The sequence below is a fragment of the Topomyia yanbarensis genome, chromosome 2 (assembly GCF_030247195.1).
Source record: "Topomyia yanbarensis strain Yona2022 chromosome 2, ASM3024719v1, whole genome shotgun sequence".
Taxonomy (NCBI): domain Eukaryota; kingdom Metazoa; phylum Arthropoda; class Insecta; order Diptera; family Culicidae; genus Topomyia; species Topomyia yanbarensis.
In genome coordinates, this window is record NC_080671.1 from 233,437,956 (window position 1) to 233,458,401 (window position 20,446).

General features: G+C 19.7%; 1 protein-coding gene across 9 annotated transcripts in view; it reads left to right on the forward strand.

Annotated features, from left to right (window-relative positions):
* LOC131678338 (putative uncharacterized protein DDB_G0282133) overlaps positions 1–20,446 on the forward strand; it is a 2,723,618-nt gene that overhangs the window by 949,864 nt on the left and 1,753,308 nt on the right. For all 9 annotated transcript variants that reach the window (XR_009303629.1, XM_058958408.1, XM_058958411.1 and 6 more), the window contains one exon: positions 2,653–2,789. Coding sequence is in view for 8 of the 9 variants with exons in the window: in XM_058958408.1 (XP_058814391.1) it covers positions 2,653–2,789 (137 nt within the window). In the remaining variant the exon portion in view is untranslated. The remainder of the gene's footprint in view (positions 1–2,652; positions 2,790–20,446) is intronic.

Below are 20,446 nucleotides of genomic sequence, written 5' to 3' on the forward strand. Positions count from 1 at the left end.
TTCATTTGATTCATTTGATTCATTTGATTCATTTGATTCATTTGATTCATTTGATTCATTTGATTCATTTGATTCATTTGATTCATTTGATTCGTTTGATTCATTTGATTCATTTGATTCATTCATTTGATTCTTTTGATTAATTTTATTCATATCTTTAATTTTATGCATTTCATGTTCAGTCATTGGTTGTATGTCATTCAAGTTGTTAGTATGAGTCAATTTATTTTAAAAATCTTATAACTATTTCCAAATATAATCTTAATTTTTATTTAATAACCTAATCTTATTTGATTCGTGTATTTTGTAATTTTGATTTAAATTAATTTTTCTAACTATTTTATGAATTTAAAAACCTATTATTTCATTTTTTGCTTTACTTTTTTATTTTGGTCGTTTTGTTGATTTCTATAATTTATTCAGTTTATTCGAGATTTTATTCGTGCAAGACTAGAAACTCTTTTCATCCCACCTGTAGTTGGGTGCCTACTTCTCGTGAGTTCTGCAAACTAATCCAATAGTGAAATGTGTAAGAAATGTCTCATCTCACTGCTAGGTGGATAAAGTCGGTTTTTCAGTTTCGCCCCACTGTGCACCGGCTTGATTGCGAAAGATCAGAAAAGTGCCTTCATCTGCAATTTTCATTTTTACCAAATTTAGCCTACTCTGGCACCGACGTACCTGCTGTATTTCCTGTGATCCGAACGTAACCAACAAAGGACATCTCTCGAATCAGTTAAAAAACCGCTTTTGTACTGCTATTCGATGCGTTTCAGTGACGAAAGCACACTCTATCGTGTTGCCCTCTTCGTACCTAAAGTACGCGACTTCTGCGTATTTCTTTTCGCTTGCATCGACGAAGAAATGCAGTTGGATTTCGTTAGAATTGGCTGACGACGTGGTCATCGTTCGATAACACCGAGGAACGGAAACTGTCTCAACGTTGTGTAACACACTGAGCCATGTTCTCCACTTCTCGAGTTGCTGATCTGCAATCGGTTCGTCCCAGCCCACATTAGAACGCCAGATATCTTGAAGTAGAACTTTTAAGAACATCAGCACGTTTGCGAGAAGCCCAATGGGATCGTAGACTGACATGAGGATTCGCAGCACCTCTCGTTTGGTTGGGGCTTCCTGTCCAAATAACAGCTCGTGCTTGCATCGTTGCGGAATTTTGAATGTGAACGTATCACTGCTAGTATCCCACCACATGCCCAGTACTTTCTTGATTGCTAATTTCCCAGACTTATTCAAATCTTTCTGAGAAGATTTGTGATCACCCATGACATTAACTACTTTTATCGAATTCGACAACCATCCTCGAATTTCAAACCCTCCTTCAGCGTGTATGAACTGTACATCCTGCGCGACTTTCACCGCCTCTTCTTCCGTTTCAACGCTACAAAGCATATCGTCGACGTAAGTTCCGTTGCAGATCGCCTCCACTGCTTCCGGAAACTTGTTCTTAAATCGACCGGCGTTTAGGTTCTTGACGTACTGTACGCTGCTTGGAGAACAACTCGCACCGAACATCATCACCTGCATGATGTAAACCGTTGGGGTATCGCTGAAGATTCCATCATTCCACAGCACCTTTCGTTTGGTTGGGGCTTCCTGTCCAGATAACAGCTCGTGCTTGCATCGTTGCGGAATTTCGAATGTGAACGTATCACTGCTAGTGTCCCACTACATGTCCAAAGCTTTCTCGGTTGCTAATTCCCCAGACTTATTCAAATGCTTCTGAGAAGAACTGTGATCACCCATTAACTACATTAACTACTTTTTTCGAATTCGACAACCACAGTGTACTTTTTATTATATATTTTCGCAATTTATTAAAAAAATTAACTAATGTGTATTGTAATTAGTATGAGCACTTACTTTCACATCATAATCATAGGAAGTCGCACGAAAAAAATCCGACGATTTTTTTTTTGTCTGAGTCACTTAATGCAATCTTCTGTAACATGGTCAAATCTAATAAATTTTGGATTTGCAAGGGTGGTTAAAATTACGAGACAATTCAAGAATCTATAGATTACTTCAATTTTGGGTTATTATGATGAATCTTTAAAACGTAAATGTAAAAAATCATAAGTCGTTTAGAAATGAAATATTTCCATGGAAATTTCACAAAAGTCTAAAAAAGTGTATGACATTCTGTGGTTGAAGCTTGAACGTGTTTCAATAAATCCTTTTTCTCGTGCAGAACTGAAAACTGAGATCCAGTTGTTTGCCTATTTCGCATGAGTTCTGCAAATTAATTATCCAACAGTGATATATGGAGGAAATGTCTCATCTCACTGCTAGATGGATTAACCTTCTCTGAAAAATCTACTTTCAAAAACTATAACTTTGATGTATTAAAATTATTGCTGCTTACTTTTATGAAAATCAAAACATTCCGCATTTTCGGGCTTATAGAGATATGTAACCATTTAATAATATGAAGGAAAGTATTGCAGATATTTTATAAATACTATAACCATAACGATAGCTTTGTGAAACCGCTTCGATGCCATTGTTTAAATGAAGTTCAAGCAGTTTATTCCAGATATTGTTCCATTTCTATCCTATTTGTTAGCATTTGAATGTTTTATTTTGAAACAGGTTAGATATCTCGACTAACACCTATTTAACTTATATTTCCAGGCATTATGCAACAAGATAACGCCGAACAAGTGATATTAGATCCTAAGCTTATCGCAAAACATTATTTGAAAACATGGTTTTTTCTTGATTTGATTTCATCGATACCGTTAGACTACATTTTCCTCATATTCAACCAGGTATGTACATGTTTTCATATATTGTGCAATAATTTATTTTCCTAAAAGAATGAACTTTTTTTTATTTTGATTGCCACCTTCAGTTTTACACAGTGGACTAAACCGTAATATATATATATATATATATATATATATATATATATATATATATATATATATATATATATATATATATATATATATATATATATATATATATATATATATATATATATATATATATATATATATATATATATATATATATATATATATATATATATATATATATATATATATATATATATATATATATATATATATATATATATATATATATATATATATATATATATATATATATATATATATATATATATATATATATATATATATATATTAGAGCGACAGAAAAAAAATCCCCTGAGTCGATTCCTAGTCCCACCAGGAGTGTCTGCTCCAAATTTGAGCCAAATTGAACAAGTCTAGCTACCGGACCAACGTGCTTGATGTTTGTATGGGATTTTTCGACAATTTACATAAAGAAAACCCACTTTCGCACATTTTCCCCGCTAGGTGGCACTGTATACATCAGATTATCACCAAAAGTGAAACTTAAGAAGATAATTCTATTATCTATAACTTTGTTGAAGACTGCAAAGCGATCAGACTCGAACAAGAAAAGTTATTGTACTTTTAATGAAGTGATGTCTGAGTCAGTTTTGCATGGGGCCTAGCAGTACATTGTAGTGTATCAGTACTAGGTTCTAACAAACTAAACATTTTGTGGAATAATGGTTAGATTTAGCTCAATAGTATGGTCGTAATAATTGTAGTACATAATACGAGTTATGTTTTGGTTAGAAAATTTTAGTTCCACCTGTGACCGCATAGATGACGCCAACACTAACTTTTCAACAGAGAGAGATAGAAATTAGGTGTCTTCTACAAAGTTGTAGAACAAGCCTTTTGCAGTAATTCTTCCAAACATCTCGATATTTTGTCTCTCTCCGTTAAAAAGTTAGTGTTGGCGCCATCTATGCGGTCACAGGTGGAACTAAAATTTTCTAACCAAAACATAATTCGTATTATGTACTGCAATTCTTCCTAACATACTATTCAGCTAAATCTAACCATTATTCCACAAAAATGTTTAGTTTGTTAGAACCTAGTACTGATACACTACCATGTACTGCTAGGCCCCATGCAAAACTGACTCCGACATCACTTCGCTAAAAGTTTAATAACTTCTTTCAACAAACCCGGATTGACTAGCAGTCTTCGACAAAGTTGTAGACAATTAAATTATCTTTCTTATTTTCACTTACAGTGATAATACGATGCATACAGTGCTACCTAGCGGTGAAAATGCGAGCCAGTGGGTTTTCTCCATGTAAATTGTCGAAAAATACCATACAAACTTCAGGCACGTTGGTCCGGTAGCTAGACTTGTCCGATTTGCTTCAAATTTAAAGCAAGTGCTCCTGGTGGGACTAGGAATTGACTCAGTGGTGGGCCGAGTGAGTTTTCAAAAATTCTTTATTTTTCTGGGCACTCAAATATATATATATATATATATATATATATATATATATATATATATATATATATATATATATATATATATATATATATATATATATATATATATATATATATATATATATATATATATATATATATATATATATATATATATATATATATATATATATATATATATATATAATATTTTTACTGGAAAAAATTCTTAGGTTTCTAAATTTAAAAACCTTATAATCTTAAAAATTTTAAAACATCAATCAGATCTGTTTATATTAGTGCCACGGTAAAGCAGTACTGAGTTTCGTTAGTTTTTCGATTCTTATTTTCGAGTTCTTCCCAGTCGAGTTCGGTGATAAATCGTAGTGGTGATAATAGTTCAACAGGCGGTGAAGTTGGAGATTACGGAGTGCGCGTTGCTCCGTGTGTATAAGAGTGAAATCGAACCACGCGTCCCGCTTTCACTCAGCTGGAGAAAACACTAGTCAGCTGATCTGTCAGTGAAGCAAAGTACGCACCCATACAAGACCAACAAGATTAGCTTTCGCAGGCTTGCTTGCAACATTGTATGCAACTAAATTCTGCCCGCCCACAGCCAGTCGCAATTGAAAGCTCCAACAAAACAGAGCTCTCTGTCACTCAGAGAGCCACCTGCCTTCGACCGTTGGACGCATCAAAGCAGAAGCCGATTGCGGTGGACCACGTGTTTGCGAGTACGAACAAAGTACCAAGAAACCACATTTAATTTTTTTTGCGCTGGTGCGCATTGTACCTGTCAGAACCTTTGAACGTATTGGGCAGGATACATTAACGAGGTTAAAACGTTCCTATGTCGGCCCTTCTAACGCTTGGCCGGGATAGTTGTAGGAAAAAGCGTAGTCGCCATTCGCCTCGGCGGAGTCGCATAACTGACCATCAGTACCTTTAACCCTTGGGTGGATCAGATTAAAACTAGGTTAAAGGGTAGACGTTACTTGCCTAGGCAAGAACGTTTCCGAAGCACTCGTTAAGACACCGGTTTATTAAAAACCTGCTGTGCTGATCGTCGTCAATCACGATTCCCGACAGGGCTTGCTGACAGAATGGCGTCAGCAAGTGCCATCTCATTGGGGTACCCACCGCCAGGTGATCCGCCTGAATCCAGTACAGGAAACGCCAACGAACGAACGATGCCTGAGTGGATGGACCACTCTGGCATGCACGGTCAACGAATAATAATGCAACTACGTGCAGCCGGAGAAGGGATACTACCAAAAAAAACCTGTTTATTATCGGCAAGTCTATAGAAAACACCTGCGGAGGAAAAATTGAATCTGCCCACACAGAGGAGAGGGGTAGCAACTATGTCCTAAAAACGAGGAATGTGGAAAAAGCGAAAAAGCTAATGGAAATGAACAAATTGATAGATGGCACAGAGGTTGTAGTAGATTCCCACCCAACGCTAAAACGAATACGCTGCGTGCTGAGTTGCCGAGATGCCATTCATGTATCGACAGACATTCTGATGGAAGAGCTGGCACCGCTAGGAGTAATCGATATCCGTAGAATCACGAGACGAGTAGAAAATACACAAGTGAACACGCCCACATTTATCCTCACATTCCATGTAACTACGTTCCCCAAGCACGTATACTTTGGCCCTCTCCGAGTGGAAACACGCGAGTTCTACCAAATCCAATGATTTGTTATAACTGCTGCAATTACGGTCACACGAAAGACAAATACCCCAACAATGCTGCGTGCCAAAACTGTTCAGGGGCCCACAAGCTTGAAAAAGATGCCTGCAAAGAGAAACCACATTGCAAAAATTGCCAAGGTAGCCACTCGCCTACCAGCAGAACGTGTACAATGTATATCAAAGAAGAGAAGGTAATAAAACTGAAAATTGAGAAGTGGTGTTTGGTTTGGTGAAGCCAGGAAGGAGTATAATAAACAGCATGGACAGCATTCCTTCGCAGCAGTTTGCAGTGCACAGGATAGACTGTAAAATTTAAGGAAGGACAACGAAATACAGATGTTGAGAGAAGAAATTCTTAAACTTAAAGCAATGTCAAAGGAGACAGAAAAGGACCTCGAAATCCAAAAGCTGCGCAGCGAACTCACCCAGATGCGAAACATTATGGCCGAATTCAACAAAATGAAAAAAGAACTGGAAGAAATGAGGAAAATGAAAAACATCGAGCACCTCGAGATATCGGATTACGAACAGGACCAGACGATGTCTGATTCACGCGATTCCAAGGAAGACAGAGTAAAAAAGAACGAGAATTCGAAAACATCAACTGCCAAACGTAAAATCCAAGGAACGGACAGCGAAACAGACCTGCGAGGAAGTGCTGACGAAAAATCGATGGGAGCAATCCCAAAGACTGGAAAAGATGTCAAGAGAGGTAGAGGTAGACCTCGCAAACACTGAAATGGCTAGCAAAAATAAATCCACACATGGTGAAACTTGCGGCGAGGATATTAGCACCGACAACGGATACGAGATTAACAACAACGACAAAGCCAACTACGATATGCAAACTTCATTTTTACAAGCAGTACTGTACAATAGACCCGATGAACAAAACAGCGTTGCGATAGAAGATTCAGGTTGGTTGGGGCAGAGCGAAGAGAAAGTAGCCTCCCCACTCCTAGAAGGAGAGAAGGATCCAGAGGACGGGGGCGAGGACGCTATACCCCAACCTGTGCTCCGGCTGTCACTCGGACGTTCTGCCAACCGCAGCGAGAAAACTTCCAGAAAAACAACACAACCACTGTCAGTAATCTCCTGGAACACCCAGCGACTAAACACGAGCAAAGCAGAACTGGAAATGATGATCGACCACCCTCTTTGGGGGTCCACCCACATTAGCGCACATGGACAGATTATAGTGGACTTCGTAGAGCAGAGGGATTTAACTGTGCTGAACACACGCTACGGATACTTTATCTTGCATCGATATTGCCTGATGTTCGATGGATCTAGCAGGAATGTTGGACTGGTCCACATACGATGACTCTCACGGTAGTGATCACATACCAATGATCATTACCTACCGAGAGCTACGGAGACAAAAGACGCGAGCGAAATGGAAAATTGAAGAGGCCAATTGGGAATTGCACCAATCCCTGGTAAATTTCGAACAGAAAGACGACACCGCAGATCAAATCGACGAAATCACGCAGCAGATACTCAAATCTGCTCTGGAATCTATTACAAAAACAAAAGGCCACACTGGGAATAAATGCGTTCATTGGTGGAATGATGACATATATTCTAAGATTAAAGCCAGGAAAAAGGCTTTAAGAAAATTGAAATCGTTCAACGACCAAGTTGAGCCAAAAGAAGAGCTTTCCAAAGCATATCGTATGGCTAGAAACTCCGCCAGAGAGGCAGTCGAAAAGGCACAGAAAGCGTGCTGGGAAAAGACGGCTAATAGTTTTTTCAACGCTCAAACCCCTACTAAAGACATGTGGAGCAAATACCGTCAGATACAGGGAAAAAGAAAAAGCGACACCGTATCAACGCCATAACGCTGAATGGACATACCGCTACCGAGGATACAGCAATTGCAGAACTTTTGGGAAACTCTTTCGAAGAAACATTAAGTAACGCAGCGTATGAGTTGGAATTCCTGGAACGAAAGAAACACAGCGAAGCTAATTGCCTGAACATCCCAAACCAACCGGAAGCTGAATACAACCAAGCCTACAAGCTTCACGAGCTGGAAGAAGCGCTGGAAGGACTACGCGGGTCCTCACCAGGTCCTGACGATGTTCACTATGCGATGATCCGCATACGCATACAACCTGTTGTGGTCAGAATCGATTTTTCCTACTGAGTGGACGATAGTGGTGCCGATTTACAAGGGGAAAGGTGAGCGCACCAGCTCTCGAAGCTATAGACCCATATATCACAACAGCTGTATGGACAAGGTGTTCGAGCGAATGATAAACAACCGCCTAGTTCATCTGCTTGAATCCAGAAAGTTGCTCAATTCTCACCAGTACGCATTCAGGAAAGGTCGAACCACTGTTGGTCATCTAGCGGAAATGGAGGATGAAATCAGAAAAGCGATGTCAAAAAACCAGTATGCGCAAGTGGTTTTCCTGGACGTCTCCAAAGCCTATAATACAACCTGGAGGAGGCTCATCCTTCATAGGCTAAACGTGTGGAGTATTGGAGGCGAGATGCTAAGGTTTCTGGAAAAAAAATTTAAGCGTCAGGACCTTTAGAGTCCTAGCGAATGGAGTGTTGTCCAACGAAAAAGTTATGGAAACAGGACTTTGCCATGGATCGGTGTTAAGCGTAAGCATGTTCCTGATTGCAATCGACACTATTACTCAATATCTGCCTCCAAATGTAAAGTGCCTTATATATTCCGACGACATAGTCCTAATTGCCAGTGGAGAGAGCGCAAAAGCTGCCAAACACCAGCTGCAAATCGCTTTGAAAACGGTCGAAAAATGGGAAGCGGAAACCGGGTTCAAAATATGTGCTGAAAAAAGCGCAACATTTATCTTTAGGAACCTGCGTTCTCGTAAACCATGCAACCCGAACACATTACTACTGAACGGTACACTTATCCCCCGAGAAAACAGCCACAGGTGCCTTGGAATGATTTTCGACCAGAGCCTACAGTTCCGAAAATACGTAGAGGAAGTGAGAGCCAACTGTCAGCAAAGGATCCAGCTCAACGAGAGTCCGAGGAAATAACGTTCTGCAAGACCTTAAAATCAGCATACCAAAGCTAAAAATATTTACGCTCCCAAGCACTGCCACTTGGGAAAAGAGGAAGATACCGACAAACAAGAGCATGTTCAAGAACGTGAAGCACGGTGCGAATCCAGCTGAATTACGACTGCTATTCAAAAAGTTGAAAAGTACGAAATACCGTATCCACCAGTACATTTACACAGATGGATTGAAGACTGAGGACAGGTGTGGGTATAGGAGACCTGGTAATCAAAAAAAAAGGATACACCACATGTGTAGCATATTCACCGCCGAAAGTGTGGCAGTGAAGGATGCACTAGAATGGGTGGTTAACCAGCAGCAGGTTGGAGTTTACGTCATATGTACTGACTCCATGAGCGTACTATCATCTTTAGAAATGCGAAAAACAACCAGCAGGTGGAAGAACAAAGTTGGCGCGCTGTATGCGCGAGCAAGGAACAAAAGGTATCGAGGTGATTGTATGCTGGGGTCCCAAGCCACATCGGTATTGCAGGGAACGAAAAGGCGGACCAAGAGGCGAAACATGCCTTAAAATCCGCTCGAATGGGCTACGATTTCGTTGACACAAACGAATTCAAAACCGCTTTAAAGAACCGCATATATTGGAGGTGGCAAAGTAGCTGGGAACAAGAGAAGCACAACAAACTACGTGAAATTAAAAATACCGTTAAACCTTTTACACAGGAAATAGGAGAAAACCGACAGGAGAGTGTGAAACTATCCAGATTACGAATAGGTCACACAGCTCTTACACATGGCTATTTGCTCGAGAAAACCGAAGCACCCCGATGCCAATTCTGCGACGATATTCTTTCAGTGAAACTGTGCTGCACTCAACGAAGAGCGAATACGAACACGACTAACGGCGAACGTGCGAGAAGCCCTGGCAGACGACCAGGAAAGAGGGAAAATAGTAATTCAGTTCTTCAAAGAAATTAATCTGTTTGATAAAATTTGATATCAACATAGTAAATTTGCAATGTTTACTAATTATCGACGGACCTAAATGACTATGGTTGCAAAGTTCCTAAAATAAACAAAAAAAAAACATCAATATTTATTTTTATTAAATTTTCATGCCTCAAAATTTTAAAAATATAAAGATCTTTTAAAATTTCTATTTTTAAAATTTTTCGATCCTTCAATTTTTAAATTTTCAAATTTTTATTCATTTGCATTTTTAAATTCTCAATGTTTTTTAAATTTCAAAATAATTAAATTTTAAAGTTCTACTATTTTAAATTTTTAAAGCTTTAGCCTTCTTAATATTTAAAATCTTTAAATCCTTAGATTTTGAAATTCGTAATTCTTTTAAATTTTTAAATTTCTAAATTTATAAATTTTTAATTCTTCAAATTTTTAAATCTTCAAATTTTTAAATTTTTAAATTTTTAAATTTTTAAATTTTTAAATTTTTAAATTTTTAAATTTTTAAATTTTTAAATTTTTAAATTTTTAAATTTTTAAATTTTTAAATTTTTAAATTTTTAAATTTTTAAATTTTTAAATTTTTAAATTTTTAAATTTTTAAATTTTTAAATTTTTAAATTTTTAAATTTTTAAATCTTTAAATTTTTAAATTTTAAATTTTTAAATTTTTAAATTTTTAAATTTTTAAATTTTTAAATTTTTAAATTTTAAATTTTTAAATTTTTAAATTTTTAAATTTTTAAATTTTTAAATTTTTAAATTTTTAAATTTTTAAATTTTTAAATTTTTAAATTTTTAAATTTTTAAATTTTTAAATTTTTAAATTTTTAAATTTTTAAATTTTTAAATTTTTAAATTTTTAAATTTTTAAATTTTTAAATTTTTAAATTTTTAAATTTTTAAATTTTTAAATTTTTAAATTTTTAAATTTTTAAATTTTTAAATTTTTAAATTTTTAAATTTTAAATTTTTAAATTTTTAAATTTTTAAATTTTTAAATTTTTAAATTTTTAAATTTTTAAATTTTTAAATTTTTAAATTTTTAAATTTTTAAATTTTTAAATTTTTAAATTTTTAAATTTTTAAATTTTTAAATTTTTAAATTTTAAATTTTTAAATTTTTAAATTTTTAAATTTTTAAATTTTTAAATTTTTAAATTTTTAAATTTTTAAATTTTTAAATTTTTAAATTTTTAAATTTTTAAATTTTTAAATTTTTAAATTTTTTAAATTTTTAAATTTTTAAATTTTTAAATTTTTAAATTTTTAAATTTTTAAATTTTTAAATTTTTAAATTTTAAATTTTTAAATTTTTAAATTTTTAAATTTTTAAATTTTTAAATTTTTAAATTTTTAAATTTTTAAATTTTTAAATTTTTAAATTTTTAAATTTTTAAATTTTTAAATTTTTAAATTTTTAAATTTTTAAATTTTTAAATTTTTAAATTTTTAAATTTTTAAATTTTTAAATTTTTAAATTTTTAAATTTTTAATTTTTAAATTTTTAAATTTTAAATTTTTAAATTTTTAAATTTTTAAATTTTTAAATTTTTAAATTTTTAAATTTTTAAATTTTTAAATTTTTAAATTTTTTAAATTTTTAAATTTTTAAATTTTTAAATTTTTAAATTTTTAAATTTTTAAATTTTTAAATTTTTAAATTTTTAAATTTTTAAATTTTTAAATTTTTAAATTTTTAAATTTTTAAATTTTTAAATTTTTAAATTTTTAAATTTTTAAATTTTTAAATTTTTAAATTTTTAAATTTTTAAATTTTTAAATTTTTAAATTTTTAAATTTTTAAATTTTTAAATTTTTAAATTTTTAAATTTTTAAATTTTTAAATTTTTAAATTTTTAAATTTTTAAATTTTTAAATTTTTAAATTTTTAAATTTTTAAATTTTTAAATTTTAAATTTTTAAATTTTTAAATTTTTAAATTTTTAAATTTTTAATTTTTAAATTTTTAAATTTTTAAATTTTTAAATTTTTAAATTTTTAAATTTTTAAATTTTTAAGTTTTTAAATTTTTAAATTTTAAATTTTTAAATTTTAAATTTTTAAATTTTTAAATTTTTAAATTTTTAAATTTTTAAATTTTTAAATTTTTAAATTTTTAAATTTTTAAATTTTTAAATTTTTAAATTTTTAAATTTTTAAATTTTTAAATTTTTAAATTTTTAAATTTTTAAATTTTTAAATTTTTAAATTTTTAAATTTTTAAATTTTTAAATTTTTAAATTTTTAAATTTTTAAATTTTTAAATTTTAAATTTTTAAATTTTTAAATTTTTAAATTTTTAAATTTTTAAATTTTAAATTTTTAAATTTTTAAATTTTTAAATTTTTAAATTTTTAAATTTTTAAATTTTTAAATTTTTAAATTTTTAAATTTTTAAATTTTTAAATTTTTAAATTTTTAAATTTTTAAATTTTTAAATTTTTAAATTTTTAAATTTTTAAATTTTTAAATTTTTAAATTTTTAAATTTTTAAATTTTTAAATTTTTAAATTTTTAAATTTTTAAATTTTTAAATTTTTAAATTTTTAAATTTTTTAAATTTTTAAATTTTTAAATTTTTAAATTTTTAAATTTTTAAATTTTTAAATTTTTAAATTTTTAAATTTTTAAATTTTTAAATTTTTAAATTTTTAAATTTTTAAATTTTTAAATTTTTAAATTTTTAAATTTTTAAATTTTTAAATTTTTAAATTTTTAAATTTTTAAATTTTTAAATTTTTAAATTTTTAAATTTTTAAATTTTTAAATCTTTAAATTTTTAAATTTTTAAATTTTTAAATTTTTAAATTTTTAAATTTTTAAATTTTTAAATTTTTAAATTTTTAAATTTTTAAATATTTAAATTTTTAAATTTTTAAATTTTCAAATTTTTAAATTTTTAAATCTTTAAATTTTTAAATTTTTAAATTTTTAAATTTTTAAATTTTTAAATTTTTAAATTTTTAAATTTTAAATTTTTAAATTTTTAAATTTTTAAATTTTTAAATTTTTAAATTTTTAAATTTTTAAATTTTTAAATTTTTAAATTTTTAAATTTTTAAATTTTTAAATTTTTAAATTTTTAAATTTTTAAATTTTTAAATTTTTAAATTTTTAAATTTTTAAATTTTTAAATTTTTAAATTTTTAAATTTTTAAATTTTTAAATTTTTAAATTTTTAAATTTTTAAATTTTTAAATTTTTAAATTTTTAAATTTTTAAATTTTTAAATTTTTAAATTTTTAAATTTTAAATTTTTAAATTTTTAAATTTTTAAATTTTTAAATTTTTAAATTTTTAAATTTTTAAATTTTTAAATTTTTAAATTTTTAAATTTTTAAATTTTTAAATTTTTAAATTTTTAAATTTTTAAATTTTTAAATTTTTAAATTTTTAAATTTTTAAATTTTTAAATTTTTAAATTTTTAAATTTTTAAATTTTTAAATTTTTAAATTTTTAAATTTTTAAATTTTTAAATTTTTAAATTTTTAAATTTTTAAATTTTTAAATTTTTAAATTTTTAAATTTTTAAATTTTTAAATTTTTAAATTTTTAAATTTTTAAATTTTTAAATTTTTAAATTTTTAAATTTTTAAATTTTAAATTTTAAATTTTTAAATTTTTAAATTTTAAATTTTTAAATTTTTAAATTTTTAAATTTTTAAATTTTTAAATTTTTAAATTTTTAAATTTTTAAATTTTTAAATTTTTAAATTTTAAATTTTTAAATTTTTAAATTTTTAAATTTTTAAATTTTTAAATTTTTAAATTTTTAAATTTTTAAATTTTTAAATTTTTAAATTTTTAAATTTTTAAATTTTTAAATTTTTAAATTTTTAAATTTTTAAATTTTTAAATTTTTAAATTTTTAAATTTTTAAATTTTTAAATTTTTAAATTTTTAAATTTTTAAATTTTTAAATTTTTAAATTTTTAAATTTTAAATTTTTAAATTTTTAAATTTTTAAATTTTTAAATTTTTAAATTTTTAAATTTTTAAATTTTTAAATTTTTAAATTTTTAAATTTTTAAATTTTTAAATTTTTAAATTTTTAAATTTTTAAATTTTTAAATTTTTAAATTTTTAAATTTTTAAATTTTTAAATTTTTAAATTTTTAAATTTTTAAATTTTTAAATTTTTAAATTTTTAAATTTTTAAATTTTTAAATTTTTAAATTTTTAAATTTTTAAATTTTTAAATTTTTAAATTTTTAAATTTTTAAATTTTTAAATTTTTAAATTTTTAAATTTTTAAATTTTTAAATTTTTAAATTTTTTAAATTTTTAAATTTTTAAATTTTTAAATTTTTAAATTTTTAAATTTTTAAATTTTTAAATTTTTAAATTTTTAAATTTTTAAATTTTTAAATTTTTAAATTTTTAAATTTTTAAATTTTTAAATTTTTAAATTTTTAAATTTTTAAATTTTTAAATTTTTAAATTTTTAAATTTTTAAATTTTTAAATTTTTAAATTTTTAAATTTTTAAATTTTTAAATTTTTAAATTTTTAAATTTTTAAATTTTTAAATTTTTAAATTTTTAAATTTTTAAATTTTTAAATTTTTAAATTTTTAAATTTTTAAATTTTTAAATTTTAAATTTTTAAATTTTTAAATTTTTAAATTTTTAAATTTTTAAATTTTAAATTTTTAAATTTTTAAATTTTTAAATTTTTAAATTTTTAAATTTTTAAATTTTTAAATTTTTAAATTTTTAAATTTTTAAATTTTAAATTTTTAAATTTTTAAATTTTTAAATTTTTAAATTTTTAAATTTTTAAATTTTTAAATTTTTAAATTTTTAAATTTTTAAATTTTTAAATTTTTAAATTTTTAAATTTTTAAATTTTAAATTTTTAAATTTTTAAATTTTAAATTTTTAAATTTTTAAATTTTTAAATTTTTAAATTTTTAAATTTTTAAATTTTTAAATTTTTAAATTTTTAAATTTTTAAATTTTTAAATTTTTAAATTTTTAAATTTTTAAATTTTTAAATTTTTAAATTTTTAAATTTTTAAATTTTTAAATTTTTAAATTTTTAAATTTTTAAATTTTTAAATTTTTAAATTTTTAAATTTTTAAATTTTTAAATTTTTAAATTTTTAAATTTTTAAATTTTTAAATTTTTAAATTTTTAAATTTTTAAATTTTTAAATTTTTAAATTTTTAAATTTTTAAATTTTTAAATTTTTAAATTTTTAAATTTTTAAATTTTTAAATTTTTAAATTTTTAAATTTTTAAATTTTTAAATTTTTAAATTTTTAAATTTTTAAATTTTTAAATTTTTAAATTTTTAAATTTTTAAATTTTTAAATTTTTAAATTTTTAAATTTTTAAATTTTAAATTTTTAAATTTTAAATTTTTAAATTTTTAAATTTTTAAATTTTTAAATTTTTAAATTTTAAATTTTTAAATTTTTAAATTTTTAAATTTTTAAATTTTTAAATTTTTAAATTTTTAAATTTTTAAATTTTTAAATTTTTAAATTTTTAAATTTTTAAATTTTTAAATTTTTAAATTTTTAAATTTTTAAATTTTTAAATTTTTAAATTTTTAAATTTTTAAATTTTTAAATTTTTAAATTTTTAAATTTTAAATTTTTAAATTTTTAAATTTTTAAATTTTTAAATTTTTAAATTTTTAAATTTTAAATTTTTAAATTTTTAAATTTTTAAATTTTTAAATTTTTAAATTTTTAAATTTTTAAATTTTTAAATTTTTAAATTTTTAAATTTTTAAATTTTTAAATTTTTAAATTTTTAAATTTTTAAATTTTTAAATTTTTAAATTTTTAAATTTTTAAATTTTTAAATTTTTAAATTTTTAAATTTTTAAATTTTTAAATTTTTAAATTTTTAAATTTTAAATTTTTAAATTTTAAATTTTTAAATTTTAAATTTTAAAATTTTAAATTTTTAAATTTTTAAATTTTTAAATTTTTAAATTTTTAAATTTTTAAATTTTTAAATTTTTAAATTTTTAAATTTTAAATTTTTAAATTTTTAAATTTTTAAATTTTTAAATTTTTAAATTTTTAAATTTTTAAATTTTTAAATTTTTAAATTTTTAAATTTTTAAATTTTTAAATTTTTAAATTTTTAAATTTTTAAATTTTAAATTTTTAAATTTTTAAATTTTTAAATTTTTAAATTTTTAAATTTTTAAATTTTTAAATTTTAAAATTTTAAAATTTTAAAATTTTAAATTTTTAAATTTTTAAATTTTTAAATTTTTAAATTTTTAAATTTTTAAATTTTTAAATTTTTAAATTTTTAAATTTTTAAATTTTTAAATTTTTAAATTTTTAAATTTTTAAATTTTTAAATTTTTAAATTTTTAAATTTTTAAATTTTAAATTTTTAAATTTTTAAATTTTTAAATTTTTAAATTTTTAAATTTTTAAATTTTTAAATTTTTAAATTTTTAAATTTTTAAATTTTTAAATTTTTAAATTTTTAAATTTTTAAATTTTTAAATTTTTAAATTTTTAAATTTTTAAATTTTTAAATTTTTAAATTTTTAAATTTTTAAATTTTTAAATTTTTAAATTTTAAATTTTTAAATTTTTAAATTTTTAAATTTTTAAATTTTTAAATTTTTAAATTTTTAAATTTTTAAATTTTTAAATTTTTAAATTTTTAAATTTTTAAATTTTTAAATTTTTAAATTTTAAATTTTTAAATTTTTAAATTTTTAAATTTTTAAATTTTTAAATTTTTAAATTTTTAAATTTTTAAATTTTTAAATTTTTAAATTTTTAAATTTTTAAATTTTTAAATTTTTAAATTTTTAAATTTTTAAATTTTTAAATTTTTAAATTTTTAAATTTTTAAATTTTTAAATTTTTAAATTTTTAAATTTTTAAATTTTAAATTTTTAAATTTTTAAATTTTTAAATTTTTAAATTTTTAAATTTTTAAATTTTTAAATTTTTAAATTTTTAAATTTTTAAATTTTTAAATTTTTAAATTTTTAAATTTTTAAATTTTTAAATTTTTAAATTTTTAAATTTTTAAATTTTTAAATTTTTAAATTTTTAAATTTTTAAATTTTTAAATTTTTAAATTTTTAAATTTTTAAATTTTTAAATTTTTAAATTTTTAAATTTTTAAATTTTTAAATTTTAAATTTTTAAATTTTTAAATTTTTAAATTTTTAAATTTTTAAATTTTTAAATTTTTAAATTTTTAAATTTTTAAATTTTTAAATTTTAAATTTTTAAATTTTTAAATTTTTAAATTTTTAAATTTTTAAATTTTTAAATTTTTAAATTTTTAAATTTTTAAATTTTTAAATTTTTAAATTTTTAAATTTTTAAATTTTTAAATTTTTAAATTTTTAAATTTTTAAATTTTTAAATTTTTAAATTTTTAAATTTTTAAATTTTTAAATTTTTAAATTTTTAAATTTTTAAATTTTTAAATTTTTAAATTTTTAAATTTTAAATTTTTAAATTTTTAAATTTTTAAATTTTTAAATTTTTAAATTTTTAAATTTTTAAATTTTTAAATTTTTAAATTTTTAAATTTTTAAATTTTTAAATTTTAAATTTTTAAATTTTTAAATTTTTAAATTTTTAAATTTTTAAATTTTTAAATTTTTAAATTTTTAAATTTTTAAATTTTTAAATTTTTAAATTTTTAAATTTTTAAATTTTTAAATTTTTAAATTTTTAAATTTTTAAATTTTTAAATTTTTAAATTTTTAAATTTTTAAATTTTTAAATTTTTAAATTTTTAAATTTTTAAATTTTTAAATTTTTAAATTTTTAAATTTTTAAATTTTTAAATTTTAAATTTTTAAATTTTTAAATTTTTAAATTTTTAAATTTTTAAATTTTTAAATTTTTAAATTTTTAAATTTTTAAATTTTTAAATTTTTAAATTTTTAAATTTTTAAATTTTTAAATTTTTAAATTTTTAAATTTTTAAATTTTTAAATTTTTAAATTTTTAAATTTTTAAATTTTAAATTTTTAAATTTTTAAATTTTTAAATTTTTAAATTTTTAAATTTTTAAATTTTTAAATTTTTAAATTTTTAAATTTTTAAATTTTTAAATTTTTAAATTTTTAAATTTTTAAATTTTTAAATTTTTAAATTTTTAAATTTTTAAATTTTTAAATTTTTAAATTTTTAAATTTTTAAATTTTTAAATTTTTAAATTTTTAAATTTTTAAATTTTTAAATTTTTAAATTTTTAAATTTTTAAATTTTTAAATTTTTAAATTTTTAAATTTTTAAATTTTTAAATTTTTAAATTTTTAAATTTTTAAATTTTTAAATTTTTAAATTTTTAAATTTTTAAATTTTTAAATTTTTAAATTTTAAATTTTTAAATTTTTAAATTTTTAAATTTTTAAATTTTTAAATTTTTAAATTTTTAAATTTTTAAATTTTTAAATTTTTAAATTTTTAAATTTTTAAATTTTTAAATTTTTAAATTTTTAAATTTTTAAATTTTTAAATTTTTAAATTTTTAAATTTTTAAATTTTTAAATTTTTAAATTTTTAAATTTTTAAATTTTTAAATTTTTAAATTTTTAAATTTTTAAATTTTTAAATTTTTAAATTTTTAAATTTTTAAATTTTTAAATTTTTAAATTTTTAAATTTTTAAATTTTTAAATTTTTAAATTTTTAAATTTTTAAATTTTTAAATTTTTAAATTTTTAAATTTTTAAATTTTTAAATTTTTAAATTTTTAAATTTTTAAATTTTTAATTTTTTAAATTTTTAAATTTTAAATTTTTAAATTTTTAAATTTTTAAATTTTAAATTTTTAAATTTTTAAATTTTTAAATTTTTAAATTTTTAAATTTTTAAATTTTTAAATTTTTAAATTTTTAAATTTTTAAATTTTTAAATTTTTAAATTTTTAAATTTTTAAATTTTTAAATTTTTAAATTTTTAAATTTTTAATTTTTAAATTTTTAAATTTTTAAATTTTTAAATTTTTAAATTTTTAAATTTTTAAATTTTTAAATTTTTAAATTTTTAAATTTTTAAATTTTTAAATTTTTAAATTTTTAAATTTTTAAATTTTTAAATTTTTAAATTTTTAAATTTTTAAATTTTTAAATTTTTTAATTTTTAAATTTTTAAATTTTTAAATTTTTAAATTTTTAAATTTTTAAATTTTTAAATTTTTAAATTTTTAAATTTTTAAATTTTTAAATTTTAAATTTTTAAATTTTTAAATTTTTAAATTTTTAAATTTTTAAATTTTAAATTTTTAAATTTTTAAATTTTTAAATTTTTAAATTTTTAAATTTTTAAATTTTTAAATTTTTAAATTTTTAAATTTTTAAATTTTTAAATTTTTAAATTTTTAAATTTTTAAATTTTTAAATTTTTAAATTTTTAAATTTTTAAATTTTTAAATTTTTAAATTTTTAAATTTTTAAATTTTTAAATTTTTAAATTTTTAAATTTTTAAATTTTTAAATTTTTAAATTTTTAAATTTTTAAATTTTTAAATTTTTAAATTTTTAAATTTTTAAATTTTTAAATTTTTAAATCTTTAAATTTTTAAATTTTTAAATTTTTAAATTTTTAAATTTTTAAATTTTTAAATTTTTAAATTTTTAAATTTTTAAATATTTAAATTTTTAAATTTTTAAATTTTCAAATTTTTAAATTTTTAAATCTTTAAATTTTTAAATTTTTAAATTTTCAAATTTTTAAATTTTTAAATTTTTAAATTTTTAAATTTTTAAATTTTTAAATTTTTAAATTTTTAAATTTTTAAATTTTTAAATTTTTAAATTTTTAAATTTTTAAATTTTTAAATTTTTAAATTTTTAAATTTTTAAATTTTAAATTTTTAAATTTTTAAATTTTTAAATTTTTAAATTTTTAAATTTTTAAATTTTTAAATTTTTAAATTTTTAAATTTTTAAATTTTTAAATTTTTAAATTTTAAATTTTTAAATTTTTAAATTTTTAAATTTTTAAATTTTTAAATTTTTAAATTTTTAAATTTTTAAATTTTTAAATTTTTAAATTTTTAAATTTTTAAATTTTTAAATTTTTAAATTTTTAAATTTTTAAATTTTTAAATTTTTAAATTTTAAATTTTAATTTTTAAATTTTTAAATTTTTAAATTTTTAAATTTTTAAATTTTTAAATTTTTAAATTTTTAAATTTTTAAATTTTTAAATTTTTAAATTTTTAAATTTTTAAATTTTTAAATTTTTAAATTTTTAAATTTTTAAATTTTTAAATTTTTAAATTTTTAAATTTTTAAATTTTTAAATTTTTAAATTTTTAAATTTTTAAATTTTTAAATTTTTAAATTTTTAAATTTTTAAATTTTTAAATTTTAAATTTTTAAATTTTAAATTTTTAAATTTTTAAATTTTTAAATTTTTAAATTTTTAAATTTTTAAATTTTAAATTTTTAAATTTTTAAATTTTTAAATTTTAAATTTTTAAATTTTTAAATTTTTAAATTTTTAAATTTTTAAATTTTTAAATTT